Source organism: Cygnus olor, chromosome 16 (genome assembly GCF_009769625.2).
Source record: "Cygnus olor isolate bCygOlo1 chromosome 16, bCygOlo1.pri.v2, whole genome shotgun sequence".
NCBI classification, from domain to species: domain Eukaryota; kingdom Metazoa; phylum Chordata; class Aves; order Anseriformes; family Anatidae; genus Cygnus; species Cygnus olor.
The window spans coordinates 13,199,712-13,214,736 of record NC_049184.1 but is presented as its reverse complement, the minus strand read 5'-3'; the positions used below and the strand labels follow the sequence as shown (position 1 = coordinate 13,214,736).

Here is a 15,025-nt window from a genome sequence, read left to right as displayed (position 1 = left end):
TGTTTAGGCTTTGGTCCTTGCTGCCTATTGGAATGCTTCATTTTGGGCAGGGGGGGGAAAGGCAAAGACCATGGAAAATAGGTGCAAAGTGCTCGGCATTAAAAATGCATCATTCAGCACCAGTCTGATGGGCTGATGGAGCAGCCAGACACTGCTCAAGACAGAATGAGAAAGGGAAAGTCTCCTCTCTGAGCAGGATGTCACTTGAAAATCTGGGATTTTGGAGGTCTGATGTGGGGGAAAGGAAATAAAGGTCCAACAAATGACTTCTGTATGGAGAGGGCTCCAGAGAGCAACTTGCTGTTGCTTTAGCGAACAAAGGTTCCATTGTGGAAGCAGCTCTGCTTGCAGCAGATGAGGGCAGCTCTGAATTCCCAAGCCAGACTGCAAAAATTCCTCACTAACACAACGAAAAACCTCACCGAGGAGTTACTTCCCCAGGCAATAACATTAACACCATTCAGGGAAGTTTAATATAGCTTCATGGCTGAAGTGAATAAGGATTAAATGTACTATTTCATAAACATAAAATTTTAAAATTAATTGAGGGAAGGAATAAGAAATTCTCTGACTCATGAAGGACCAGATCAGGACATCCTAGCCTCACTGGCAACTTATTATTCATTCTAAAAGAAAATTGTTTCTCTTATACCAACAGGTTTCCCTTTCGCAAGGCTTTATCTCATGTAACTGCACTCCTGAATAGGAGGACAGGACTTTTTACTTTAAACTTAAGCAGCAGATTCCGCACACGAGGATAAAAACTAAAAGCCTACCTGTGCAGGTATGCAAATAGCTCTTTTCATACAAAGTGCCTAGCAAATTGCACATTTTAAATAAACTATAGATTAATAATCTGCCTATTGCCACATTTAATCCTGCAGTTATAACATACGCACATTGCAATTTATCTTTCCCTTGGACTCGTTTCTTAAGCATAAAACATAAAAGGAAATTCTTACCTGAGCTGAGGTGGTGGCTAATAGCTGACAAAGGAAGAGGAGCCCAAGAGTGGGGAATACAGTCATCGTGCCCACGCTCTGCCTCTCTTCGTTTCTCCTGGGCAGCCAAACGGTTTCTCTCCTCCTGGGTCTTAGCTTACAGATGTGAGTCCTCGCCTCCAGATAAACCTGCGGCTCCAGCTGGAGGGGCAGAGCTCAGGAGCTCGGGCAAGAGGGGCTGAGCTCCGAGGCAAGAGGAGGTTTTGCAAGGAGGTGGGAGCAGGAGGGGGAGCAGCAGTCCCTCAGAAGAGAAGCTCTCATTCATGCCCTGCTGGGCAGCCCCAGCAAGCAGGGAGGGAGCAGACACGCACAGGAGAAAAATTCAGCTGCTCCAGCTAGAGACACAAATACGCTCCTTAGGTCTCAGCTGGGGCATTTCTCAAAGCCCATCACCACCTCAGTGCTGGGCAGATTAAAAAGTAACAGATGGAGAGTCATCCAGCGTCTGAGGCTACTCAATTTCACCAGAGGAATTAATATACCTGTAACAAGTGCAAGATGAATTACAGCTAAATGCACTCTCTGCTTTGCAGGATGGTTTGTTAGCACCAAAAGTGCATTCACGTTCGTGTTTTTTTTTTTTTGTGTGTATGTTTTTTTGTTTGGTTGTTTTTAGTTTCTTTTTCTCTCCATGGAGATCCAAAGAAAGCCAAGGTGATTTCTTGAGGAAGTGATGAATCCTGACCAGAGGACAGATGATCGCAGAGACACGAGCAGGAAGAAAAAAGAGGAGAAATTCTTGGAGCTGCAAGAAACTGAGAAAGAATTGCCTTTGAAATATTTACAAGGAAGGAAGTGTGACAGTTACCAGCTAGGGGATTTGAAACAGAACAAAGAAACACCTCCTACAAATAGTTTCATACTTCATCAGTTAAAGACAACTTCATCCAAAGCAGAGCTTGCAAGTGGAGAGACAGTGGAAATACGCATCAGGACTGAAATAACGCAGCTCATTTGGTTAGCAAGAGAGCAGAAATGGAAAAGCAAAGCTTTAAAAATGAAGTAGTGGATTTCGGTTTGACATCCTTCTGCCAGGAGGCTTGTATGAGCAAACACTGAGTGCCTGTCCAGTTCCCCAGCAGCCAATATTCCACCAGCTCTGACAGGGGACAGAGAGCTCAAACATTTACCTAGTCTCTGCCAGAACTTCTGGAACAGGCAGCTGGGGACAGAAAGGGAACCTGTATCTGTATGTGTTCAGGTGGCTTCAAAGTAAACCAAATGCTTTATTGGACACCACAGACCCCACTGAGGGAGAGCAGTGGTTGCAGGAACTGCTTCACACAGAGCAAGAGAGAAGGCAAAGCAAATCATCTTCCCCAGCTCCACTCTGTGGCAACATGCATTTATTGGGCAAGACGAGGGAAGGATGGTGTCTTCAGCTCCAAAAGGGTTTACTGAAGTGATGACCCAGCAGGAAGTGATGAGCACAAATCGATGTGTGCTCCAGCACCTTTGGTTGCTGCACCTTGCTCATAGTAAGCCAGAGCTTGGAGGGCTGCTGTGAGCTGAGCCTGCGAGGGAAAAGGGAAAAGCCCTGGAAGTATTCATCTCGAAGTCCCCCACTCCTTCCAGAGGCAGGGGGAGCACAGCTGCATGGACACAGGGACTTACACAAGTCTTTACCACAGAGACTGTGCTTGTGTCCTAAAGAGAAGGGCCCAGCAGAGCTAAAGCCCCCATACACCCCCTGCAGAGCTGCCCTCCTGCCTGCTAGCCCTAAGCAAAGCCCTGGTTTGCTCCTCCACAGAGCATCACCACAGCTTTCCCAATGCACAGCTGGGAGAACGCCAGCACAGAGCCAAGACAAGGCATATTGAAACATTTTGCAGCACAACATTAAACCTGAATTGGGGAGCGTCTTTCCCCCACAAACACTCACTAGCCATGTTTTACGGTAGCGGAGGAGAACTGCTCACCACCTCCAGATGGAATAAGGAGCAGTTCAACGTTAACGCAGCCCACCAGACCTCGGCGTTACCAGCTGTGCTTGGAAATGCTAAAGGTGCCCCAGCAGCAGCAGGTGGCTACAGGGTAGGCTGGCAGACCAGGTACATGGCCATGTCCTGCCCTCAAGGATGAAAAAAAACATAAGGAAACCGGTATGCATTGAAGTCATGCTTTAATAGGTGACATTAATGTAACACTGTCATACAGCTCCGAGTGCTGGAGAATACAGCCCGTGAACTCACTGCAAACACCTACAGCCGAAACTCTGAACTGGCCACAGTAGGGAACAGCTCGTTTTGAGCACTCCACACTAGGGCTCACAGTGAAACCCCATTAAACACAAAAGAAACTGAACATCACCACACCAGATTTATGAGCTATGCCCCAACTGAGCATGTGTTCACAATGAAAACTTCATTAAATAACAAAATTACTATAAATCTGTACAAAAGCCATGATTAACAATTTTTTACTTATCTTTTATTAAAGAATTTTCACTCCACATCTTCAAGTATTTATATCTGTATTTAAGTGTATTCTTATTGGCAATTTAACACCATCTTTTCATAAGAAAGTTATTTAAAAAACATTAAAGCCTTTTTCCAGCATGTGTGTGACCATGAGCATTAAATAAGAAGCTTGCAGACTTTTTTTTTTAATCCCCACACGCATGGATGTGGCATGCTGCACCGGGGCCTACAGTCTGAGAAGGCCAATCACAGATCAAATTCCTTGAAAGATGAACTTCTGAAGAGCTGTAGCAGAGAGAGGAAAGACATTGACATTGCACAGGCGACTGCATCTGCTCTCTGATGAGGCAAGCAAGCCCCTAGCCATCCCCTACACAAAACAAACAGCACCTGAAAACCCCAAAACTAAAACAAACAAGCTGGGCAAACAGCGAGTCCAGACCTTCTGGCTGTTGAAAATGTTTCCTCTGCTTCATGAAACACGTCCTCTGTTGTAAACCTCACGGAGCAAAAGTGCTAAATTGTTCAGTGCTCCTTCAGACTTGGTTGAATCCTGTACAAGTCAGGCAGAACAGCTAGCAGAGAGGTCAGTAACATTAAGGCAGGCAAGGAGCTGGCAAGGGCTGAAAGTAAATTCTTAAGGGCTGTAAATCAATGAACCAGACAAGCGTACCCCCACCAATTAAAGCTTCAATTAAGCGGCCCACAACAAAGCCCCAAGTGGTTAGCAGACACGCTGCACTCGAACGTGCCCTCGCTGTCTGACATGCTGATCATTAATGGTAGAACAATCCTGCCACAACTAGGAAGCGGGTGAGATTTGAGACAGCTAGCTGCGTTCAGCAGGCCTGCAGGAAAGATAGCCCTGGAGGCCATCTCAAAGCAACACCAAAATCTGAAGAGATGCAGTGACAAAAAATATTTATTCTGTTTTAGCAATCGAGGAAGAGAGACCTTTGAACTAGTAGCGGACATAAATAGCTGTGGAAGACTATCAAGCTCCTGAAGGTGGTGGAAAAAGACGGGGAAGAAGAGCTCCAGTCAGCTTTACACAAAGCCTGAAGGTTTCTCTTAGAAACCAGACAATTTGTATTCTTAGCAAATCTAAGAAGCACTAAGAAGCAACTTCTGCTGAGGATAAAGGGAACAGTTACCCAATGTTTCTGCACCCTGGAGAACAGTATCTGGACACGCAGGTTAATACTGGTCAGAGACACCTTACGGCCATACGTTTTATCCCAGTCTGAACTCAAACCTATTTTCTTACAGGAGGAAAGGCAACTACACTCCCACATGATGCAAAATGATAAAGAAGTTCCATGGTAATAGAAACAGAAATAGAAACACAAAGGTCTGGCAAATCAGGCATGCTATCTTACAGTAAATTTTGTGTGTTTTATAAATACTTTTCTAGTTCAAACAAGGAATCAGATTAGTTTCCCTCTTCTTTGAAAAGGGACACACCAGAACCAAAGCAAAGTGCAAAAATCCCTGTTGCTCCATGATAGTTCTGAACATCAGATAGAAACAGGAACAGGACGCAGCCTGTTTAGGATGACGACTCATTTTCAGGGTAACCAAGAGCTCGTTCTCAATGAAATCACTACAGATGACTTATAAAAAAGCGTGGAAGGCTGAAAGTGACACAGGGTCTAGCCTGGATCAGTCCAAACAAAGTTTATTTTTCCATGCACCTGTGGTGTACAGATCCGTAAAGCTAGCTCCCAGCAGTTAGGGCAATGTCATCTCTGCTTGCTCAAGTGTTTGCTATGCCGGTCTCACTCTGCCACCTGTTCTTCATCAGGTTCTGCTGCATGCTCAGAGTTATCAGTTTTCTGTATTGCAAGCTCAGCACTGTCTTGTTCAGGACAAGTGGATGCCATATTCTGTTCAAGACTCCCTGGAACTTGTTTCTTGCTCGTGGCTTTTGCTTCCTCTTCTTCACTTGCGTTTGCTGCCCTTTTATGCTGTTCTATCCCATCTGCCTCACTTTTCCTTCCCAGGAGCATGCTATCACAGAGGTGCTGGTCACTCTTTGCTGTGACTTGATCTGCACCTGACTCCAAGCCGTCACTTAATGGAGACGTCCAGCTAGTCTTAGGGAGCATGGAACCAGCTGGGCAGCTCAGAGCCCCACTGTTTGTGTCACCCCCACCCTTCTCACCCATCTCCTCCACAGTTGTTTTTTTCTCACCAACTTTTTCCTCTTCAGCCTTTGTGTTTGACACAGGTGGATGCAACTGGGCACTGCGCGCAGGCAGCCCCATGTTCAGGTTTATGGCCAAGCTGAATGTTTTGTTTCTTTGTGTTCTTTTATCAACTTTCCTCCGTTTTACGGTGGCATCAGCAGTCTCTGGCACTGTTAAGTCTTTGGTGTTCACATCATCTTCTTTCAGCATTTCCTGGCCCTCTTCTGTTTGTAAGAGGGAACTTGAGGGGGAGGTTTCTGCATCAAGTGCACATTCACCCAGATTACGGGAAATTTTCTCAATATCAGGAGGGCTTTTCAATGATCCACTCTTTATATTGTCTGCCGTATTTGCATCCAGTTTTCTCTTCTTGCTCTCCTTTGCACAATCATTCTCTGCCATACCCTGCGCTTCAGCCTTACTGCTGAAATCATTCTCTTCCTGCTGGGTAAACAAAGCTTCCTTCTCATCTTCACCATCTCCTCCCTCTGAAACACACTCACTTAACCTCTCTCTCGTGTCCTCTTCATTCGCTTTAGGCCACAAGTCTGCAGCACCTCCAGCTTGCTGTTCTTCCTCTAGAGATGGGTTCTGACCCTTTTCCACAGAAACATCACATTTTCTACCAGGTTCTTCCTGTTTACTTCCAACAGTTTGGTGCAGCTGTGACTTGGCAGAGCGGGGTCTGTACTTTGAGAGTTTGTCATGCGGCCCCCATACAAAGCTGTTTTGAGGTTTGTAGTGTTGCCAAGCATAGTGCACTAGTTCCCTTCTCTTCTGCTTGCTTCTGACAGTGAATAGAAAGTAATCCAAGGCACTTCTCTTGACATTTGGTAACGTCTCCTTAACAAGAGTTTCAGTTAGGAAAAACTTTACCAAGTGCACTTGATAGTGTTCATATCCCATCTCCCCCAGGCACTTCAGAATGCGAGTGATCCGCAAATTGTTGTGGCTAAACCTGAGACAAACAGATGAGCAAAGTTAAGTGACATCCTTACAAGCCTCGAGTCATAACGAGCCTCTGGGGTACCTGCAGAATGCTTTGTGTGCTGTTGACAGGGATCTGTAAGAGGCTACTTCACAGTGCAGATGAGAGTACAGCCCGGCTTAATTTTAATGCATCTGTTGCAGCTGTCTACCTTCAACAGTACCTTTCTAGCCCTTCTGGGATTGCTTGGAATAAATGCCTCAACTGCTTGGAAATGTTTTGACTTTCTGCATCATCCATGAGTAGATAAATGCTCCCATATCAGGTCAGACAGACAAGCCCATGCAGCCCAATATCCTGTCCCTGACAGCGATCTACAGGGTAAGACTGTACAAAAGTTTAAGAACACAGCCAAGTAAAGATGCTGCCAGAGATTCATGACCCAGTCCTTTTAGGCTTTAATATTCCAGTATCTTTAGTGGTGTTAAAGGTTAATACTACCTCTATGATAAGACCTGCAATAACATAACCAATGATTTGCAGAGCACTTTTCAACCAAGAATTCAAAGCCTTTCACACAGCTTAAGGCAGCTTTATAAACAATCAGGGAAGCATATGGATACATTCTTATTTTGTAGCTTAAATGCAGAACGCAAAGGAACCTTTACTACCTTTAAAATTCTTTCAGTAATTTCTGCTTAAAATATAGATTTAAACACAAGTACTTGCAGAACAAATATCGGCATCTCCAAACCTAGATTTCATCCTTTAGGAAACCAACGAGAAAAATGCCTGCTGTTAACAGCTGCACCGAATACAGAAGAAAAATCAGTCTCACCTGGTTTACTTACTGTACTTGCATCTTTATCAAGTGACAGAGTGTGACAACATACAGTCATAGGCTGAGACAAGTTACGTATATGTTAACTAGCTAGCCTTCATATCAACAAAAGCCTCTATTCGTCAAGGGTTGAAGATTTTATTGACTTTGACTTTTTTTTCTTCTCAAAAAAGTGCATGGCTGTAGTAAATGACAAGTAGTATAAACAGACTCACCAGTTCAAGTTTTGAAATCTTTCAGCCCAATTCTCTGCTCTCTTGAGTTCTCCAGTCTCCTGGTTAGTCAGAATTATTCCATAAAATCTCAACATGAGCTGATAAGCGCGTATAAACCTTTCCATGACTTCCTCAGATTTCTTAAAAGCCTGAAAACAAGGGAAACCAATGAGTACAAGCTGCAACTCTCTAATTACCTGCATCATTAAGTGGCATTTGAATTTTAAACACAGATTAATTATATCACTCATCATTTCATATGCTGCTAGCAACTGGCAGACAGACACAAGACAGACAATTGCTTAACAGCACTTGAGCAAGCCCTGTTCACGTTAGCTCCCCAAGGAAGCAAAGGAAAAAAAAAAGCTAGACTTCAAATATAAGTCATTTAGGGAAAATTCTTTAAAAAGCTTTAAATACCTCAATTTCTTGAAGCGTTAGTGGTTTGGCACGCAAGTTCATCCCACGTTCACGTAAGGGGAATAGCCTAAGAGGAAAAAAGTTTTCAGCCTAGATGAGCAAAGATGACACCCAGCCCAGGGAACCCACTTCGTTAAAACTCAAATCTTTCCAATAATTGCGCTATCACAGGTGCCTCTTGGAGAGCTCATATACTTATGGGCATGAAAGTACTTCACTACATGACAAATCCATTCCGTAAAATAATTGTACACACAGGTCGTAACAACATACTTTCCTTATTTGCATCTCTCACTGCCATATTTTGTTCTGCAGTATGTCAGAAGACCATTCACAACTGAGATCTATTGCCACAGCTGCACTGGAAATCTGTCTTCAGGATTTCCAGAGCACTGCTTCCAAAAGAATTTGGAAAAAAAATTAAAAAAAAATAATACCCACAACCTGACAAGTCTCAGTCAAGAGCTCAAGAGTAACTCTTGGTCTATTGGGAAGCCAAATTCAGCAATGCATATACAACTGACTTAAAAAAGGCATTATATTCATGCAGGCACTTTACCACTGTATGTACGAATGGTTTTCTTCCAGAACTTCAAAGTTGTCCCACCACAATTCAAGCAGAGTTTCAATATGCAAACCTGAAGAGAAAAAAAAAGTGAGGCAAGAAGAAATAACACCAAATGAAAATTAAAAGTTAGCCAGTCATCCAAAGTGATCTATAATCCATAGCCAGGCATTAGTATACAGACATTAGCTTCTCTACTAGACAACTATCCTGAGAAGTCAGGAAAAAAAACAACTAGTATTCTACCAGCAAACAAAAATTAAGGAACATACAGCAGCAACAAAAACATTTTTAAGGGAATTTTTTTTTTTTGGTATGTGTGTGCACGTGTGTTTTTTTTTTTTTTTTTTAATAGTTGTCCCACGCAGATCACACTAATCTTCCACCAACTTAAACAGCTGCAGTAGAGCTGCACTGAGCAGTCATCAAGCAAGGTACTCACCCTGAGGCAAAAAAGAAATTTCATTTTTGTAAAAGCTCAAGTTCCACATCTGTTCTTCCTCCTCATTTTCTGATTCTATCAAACCCTGGAGATGAGAACAAGAAATCAATTGTTTTAAAATGCAGTATCCACTTCAACACTTCTCCTTACTTTCCTTCCCTCGTGTTCCCAGCACAGGCTAAATCCTTGAAATGTTTTGGGAAATAACAGCTTGTTTCTGATGCACCCACATGCACATTATCCCTTCCCCCTCACAAACTAATCCTTCAAAGGTCTGAGCCTGTCAATGTAAAGATAAATGGGTGTCCTCAAACCTAGAACATGTTCCTAAACTTAGTGTGCAATGAGGAAGAGCCACAAGAGAGGTGCGTTATCATTTAGTCCATACCGGGTAATGATGCCTATATCTCTGCAAGTCTCTTGCTGCATCCCAGTTGCGCCTGCCTGAGAACTAGAGAAAAGTGACAAATCAGACACGCAGAATAAAGTTGTCTTCTAAAAAAAAAAAAAAAAAAAAAAAAGGAAAGAACTGAATTCAGCATCTCTCATGCATGCTCCTCCCCTGCACCCTCCATTCTGCCGTCCCAGCACCCCAAGAACAGCCAGTTTCTACTGTAGTTGTTCCCCTGTATTCCTGAAGGCAACTTAGGATTACAAGATGTTAACACCATCTCCTTGAACCGAAATATTTGTTTGTATTCCCAGTCTTATTAATCAGGGTCTTCGTGTTTTATGGTTATCTTTTATCCCAGACAGGTTTTCCTACAGAAACGGTCAGAATTGGCTGGAAAGTCCCTGAATGATAAAATCTCATTTTGTTTGTTAACTCAGGTTTTAGTTCGTCTTTTAAAAACCTTTATCTGTTTGTCTCTGAGTCACTATATACCTTAGTCATGACAGAGATCATACTTCAAATTGTTGAATTCAAGACACAGAAAGATCATTCAAGACTCTTTTTTCCTCTAGACGCTATTAAAGTGAAACTTTCGTCATCTTTGCTTCCTAATCTAGAACAGCCTTGCTGATGTGACATTATCCTGATTTAGACAGTGAACAATAATAGAGCCACATGGTCACATCACGGATTTATTTTATTCCTGTAACAATCATCTTCATTACTGCTCATCTCTCCAAGTAACAAAACTTTATGCCACGCCTACCTGAAAACCCATCTGAGACAACGGTGACAAATTTAATCTTCTTTGCTCCTACAAAGAGAAAGCATTTAGTAGGAAATATATTGAAACCAAATAAATAAATATATACCAGATGAAGATACCCACAGCAGTAATTCACATGATTCCTATTAGTTGCCAAGTGACACATTTACCTAGTTACAGCTGAATTCACATGATTCATAATTGAAATTCCTATAGACAAAAATTGCAGAGCCACATTCACCTGACGATTAGGTATCAGGTTCTCCTTACTACACAGATATGCTGGATTCAGTTCAATTGTAGCATTTACACTGAAATCACAAAGAACAGCTTCCTTTCTTCCTCTGAACTTTGTGGAAGTAAAAGTTGCAAGCATGACATCACTTAAAATACATTTTAACTGAATTGTATGTGTGTGTACCTATATTTAAGTGGATTACTTCAGATTTTGTTACAATTTATCAGCAATACAGATTTAGTCTTGCTATGTGCTGAACCATCTGGTCCCAAACCATGAAAAACCACTGAACAGCATTCCGAAATGTCAGGGCAGAACTATCAAAATGAACGAGGCTGCTTGTGAACAGAAGTATCCTGCCAATACAGAGCACACCAGAGTTAGAGTTCAGCACCAGCCAACAGCAGGAGCAGTCTTTGTGAAACAGGGATATGCTGTGCACAATCTTGCAAAATCAGTGTTTCAAGAAACTTAGAAGAAAAAAGCAGCCAATGATCTCCTGAGTTGTTTTTAAACTTCGTTGGATACTTCTTAACCTCCTTTGCCTAGAGAAAAGTGAAAATCACTTCCTATTGAACAGCGAACACTGATAACCGGTTCCATTAATTAATGCAGGAACAAGATTAGATTTTGTAACACCTCCTTGTAACGAGGTCATCCCTTCAACAGACCTGTTGATTGTTAAAATTTACAAAGCATGGACAGCAGTAAAGAGATCAAAGCTTTATCTATAGAGGGAGGTGATCAACACAGAATTTTTAAAGTTACATTTTAAATGTACATTTACACGCTATGATTCCCCTGTATTTTGGTGAAAAGAGTTTAAAAAACACTTTTTAAAAAAAGGTGTAATAACCTGTGATGTCTTAAAATAATGTCTGTCTACATTGCAGTAAATTTCCCAAAGCCACACGGCCCACGCAAGATTAGCAATCCGTGCACTGGTGCCCATCCCTGTGATCTATTCTGGCAACACAACGGTTAGAAATGCACATAACTATAAAAAGCTTTGCTACACAGTTAATGCTTGGAAAAAAAAAAACACAAAACATGCAGGTGCAAACCTGAGACTGAGAAATATGCTCAGCCAGAATGTCAGTATTATTCTTTTGTTCAAGATGTAAGCACAAACTAGGATTTAGCACTTTGAAATTCAATGCTTTTAATTTTAAGTTTTGAAATCCACAGATGAAATCCTGATACACGTGAAATTAATGAGAACTTTACTACCAATTACAGGGGAATCAATTTACAGACATTCTTTATGCTTAAGAGTTTAAAATAACGTCCCTTAACACAGTTAGCTGGGAAAGACAATCAACTGCCTCCAATTTTGAGAAAGAAGTGGTTTGCTGAAGAGTAAGCACAGATACAGAAACAGCACCTCACACAATTGTGTTACTTCTATATAACTTGGTTTAGAAAGAAGATCCAGGAAGAAAGCAGGCTGGAGCACAGCAATAGAAAGAACAAGATGTCTGAGTTTTTCCTCTCTTTACTTCCTCATCTGTCCATGGAGGTGTTGCTCCTGGGTCTCTATAAACTTCAATTCAAGCCACACAGAAACATAACCTTCCCTTTCTTTCCAGATTAGGGACACAAACTGAAGTGCAAGACAAACTTGTATGCATAAATGAAACTTCCTTATTTCTCACAACTCTGTCAAGCAATTTTAGGTAGGTTTCCCTCTCCAGCAATGCCACGCATCAATCAGAACATGTACTGCTTTGTGAAGAGTACGAGGAAAGCAGAGAACAAAGCTAGAGTGGGTAACATGGACAGTATTTGGCTGGAAAATGGAAACTAACTCCAACGGAAGGGGTGATGAAAGAACACGCAGAGTATCAACAAGACAAAGGAACAAGAAAGAAGACAGAACCCTTGAGGAGCAATTGAAGCCTTTTGTTGGTGGAGAGGTAGGAGAAGGCAGAACTACAGGGCTTGTTACATGGCTCTGAGCAATGGAGCATGAACCCCGTGCACTACAGCAGACTAAGGAAACTTTTAAAATGAGCACAAACCCCAAGATTTTCTACACTTCTCTTAGAAGAAGATAAAAGTACTGGAACGTGAAAGAGCTGAAATGATGCACTTGCAGGAATTTCAGATTGCAAATCTGGAGTATTTGCAGAGACGCGAGTGACATGCAAACACAGAAGTGAAGTTTGAAGAAGGCTTTGAAAGCGTGTAGTGAAAATAATAATAAAAAACTCTAACCTCCTTATTGAAAAAACACTTTAGTAGCTTCTGGAGTATAGCACACCAGCTAGACTGAGGGGAGAAGAATTAGAATTAGCGTAATACAAGCAGAAGTAAGAACTTATGTTGGAAACTGATTCATGCCTTAGACAGGTTGTAAATGCATAACTGATAGCAGATATTTCTGTACTCAGTCTCACTCCCCTTAAAAAAAAAAATCAGGCACTGAAAGATAAAGGTGATTACACATTCACCACCGAAGGAAGAACTCCTCTTTAAAGATGCAGAACAATACTCCATAAGTCTCAGGGACAACATCCTTCTTCATAAGGCAAAGTTTGAAAAGTCCACTGACTGGAGTGAAAAAAACGGTCCTTGCTTTTTACTGTTGTCATAGTCCAGAAGTTGCTCTAGGAAAAAAAAAATCTGAAGAACAAACACATTCAAAAAGGATAATCTAAAAGTTTGAGAGGCATGTTGTGAGGTTTTAGAACTTGTACACAAAACTGGAGCTTTAAACATGAACAAAAGGAAATTGACAGTGTGCCATCAAACAATACAAGTCACTTAAAGAAACAAGCAAGGATTTTCTCTGCAGTACTACAGCTATTCCGTCTGAAATATCTGTGACCTTTCACAGATCTGCACACATAGCTAAGGCCTAACTACGTTCCCTGCAGTAAATCCCATGAAAATGTACACATATACCTGCATTAACATTTTTGTTTTGTTTGCAAAGTATAGAGGGCATGTTATGGTATGAAGTCACCGTTGTTTGGAATACTATGTTGCACAGATTTTTTTTTTTAAATGAGATTATTTTATTCACTTAATATTTATAAAAAAATATTAAAGTTCAGTATTAAACTCCATTAACAGTGTATTAATTAGACAGCTTTATCTGCCTATTTCTATTCTGAGAACAATTTACTGAAATGAAACTAAAGTAAAAAGACTAGTTTCGCTTTCCCTGAAAGGGGAGGAGTTACATTAATGAACGGTAAGGGGTTTCAACTGAGAAAAACAGAGAACAACCAGTTTTGCATTTGCAAAGCAATGTTGCAGAAGTTGATGACACTCAGAACACTGATGCTAAATTTAGGAACTTTAGTTAAAATCAACGAGTTCTTTTTACACTAAATTAACACTACTTTAAGGCAATGGAGACAAGCGTTCACACTTTGCAGCGCTTTCATCATAACTGCACGCGTACCTGCAGTTTTTAGAACACCAGCGAATCTTTTCCATTTTCAGAGTTGCTCTATCATATGCTGCATAGGAAAAAAAAATGGCTACAAGAAATAAAATCTTACAGTTCATTTTTGTAAATGAACAGATGCGATGGCTCTTGATAGCATGAAAGTATGTAGGCAAAGGCCCTGCAGAAAGATTAGGATACTAACAAAAACGATTAAAACCAAAGAGCTGCTGAAAAACACAGATGTCTGAAAGTCAAAACCAGCGTCCATCTGAAGTGCAGTAAGCCGGCTGGCACAAAACAGAACAGAAAACTTGTATTTACGACATAAAGCACCCAGATCGCAGGGAACAGCAATGAAAAAAACGAGAACCCAGCACATCGCAGCCTACTGAAACCGAAGCAGCTACAGAGCCCCAGCACACTTCTGCCTTCACAACCTTTCCCTGCAGAGTTCATTTCAAAACGGGCTGTCTTTTGGGGGGCTGAAGATTCGTTTCACCAGGACAATTAAAAGCCAGTGACCAGCGCCAGAACAGCAACCACAACCCAAACCACCTTTTGCTCCCTACAAGCCGTTTAAGCTGCTCCAGTTGCTGACTGGAAATTAGAATCGCAAGGAGAAAAGGGCCCAAAACCCCCAGCGGGAGGGCTCGGCAGGTGCAGGGAAGGGCTGTGAGGGGCTAGGGCCGCGGGAGGCCGCGGGCTGAGGCCTCCAAGTCCCCCCTGTGGCACTCACCGACCCCCCCCAGGCCCGCCGTGACCCACCTGGGCCTGCCGGGAGCCCCTCGCCGGCTCCTCCGCATCCTCCAGCCGGTCTTCATCGCCAGCCTCCTCCTTCTTCTCTTCCTCCTCCTCCTTCTCCTCTTCCTCCTCGTCGTCGTCGTCCTCCTCCCAAGTGGAGTCGTACTGCCATGAGCGCGCCTCAGCCCCTGCCTCGGCCTCCTCCAGCCTGAGGCTGAGCCAGGCCGCCATGGGGAGCGGGGCGGGGAAAGGGAAAGCGAAAGGGGCGGTGGGGCCGGCACAAAGCCGAGCACGTGGGCGACGAGGAGGAGGATGAAGAAAAAGAGGAGGAGGAGGAGGAAGAGGAGGAGGAATCGCGGTTCTAGCGCCCGCCCCGGCCCTGCCCCTCACAGCCGGCGGCACAGCGAGGGGGGGTCCGGGGACCCCAGCACGCCATTAGGTGAAATGTAAGCTCGTGGGTGCTGG

At 42.8% G+C, this 15,025-nt stretch overlaps 2 protein-coding genes across 4 annotated transcripts in view; both read right to left on the bottom strand.

Moving 5' to 3' along the window:
* Window positions 1-2,383, bottom strand: part of COL9A3 (collagen type IX alpha 3 chain) — a 38,146-nt gene extending 35,763 nt beyond the window's left edge. Inside the window, exon 1 of the mRNA XM_040575879.1 lies at window positions 963-2,383. Coding sequence (XP_040431813.1) covers window positions 963-1,028 — 66 coding nt within the window. The 5' untranslated portion in view covers window positions 1,029-2,383. The remainder of the gene's footprint in view (window positions 1-962) is intronic.
* A 723-nt stretch (window positions 2,384-3,106) lies between these two features.
* OGFR (opioid growth factor receptor) lies at window positions 3,107-14,899 on the bottom strand. Of its 3 annotated transcripts, XM_040575875.1 has the most exons (9): window positions 14,585-14,899; window positions 12,637-12,690; window positions 10,182-10,229; window positions 9,410-9,472; window positions 9,022-9,106; window positions 8,574-8,652; window positions 8,015-8,081; window positions 7,595-7,743; window positions 3,107-6,568 (listed from the first exon to the last, which is right to left on the bottom strand). In XM_040575875.1, exons 1-9 carry the CDS (start codon window positions 14,789-14,791, stop codon window positions 5,200-5,202), a joined length of 2,121 nt encoding a protein of 706 aa, XP_040431809.1. In that variant the 5' UTR covers window positions 14,792-14,899; the 3' UTR covers window positions 3,107-5,199. The 3 variants fall into 3 exon arrangements, with proteins under 3 accessions (XP_040431809.1, XP_040431810.1, XP_040431811.1); XM_040575876.1 differs by lacking the exon at window positions 12,637-12,690 and having other exon boundaries at window positions 14,585-14,896; XM_040575877.1 differs by lacking the exons at window positions 12,637-12,690; window positions 14,585-14,899 and adding an exon at window positions 10,423-12,624.
* Window positions 14,900-15,025: the final 126 nt, after the last annotated feature.

Excerpts from the sequence above, each read along its gene's own strand:
- OGFR (XM_040575875.1), bottom strand. The coding sequence starts at position 14,791 with ATGGCGGCCTGGCTCAGCCTCAGGCTGGAGGAGGCCGAGGCAGGGGCT. Across the intron at positions 9,107-9,409 it reads GATATAGGCATCATTACCCG|GGTTTGATAGAATCAGAAAA; the intron begins GTATGGACTAAA and ends TCTCATCTCCAG. Across the intron at positions 6,569-7,594 it reads AGATTTCAAAACTTGAACTG|GTTTAGCCACAACAATTTGC; the intron begins GTGAGTCTGTTT and ends TGTTTGTCTCAG.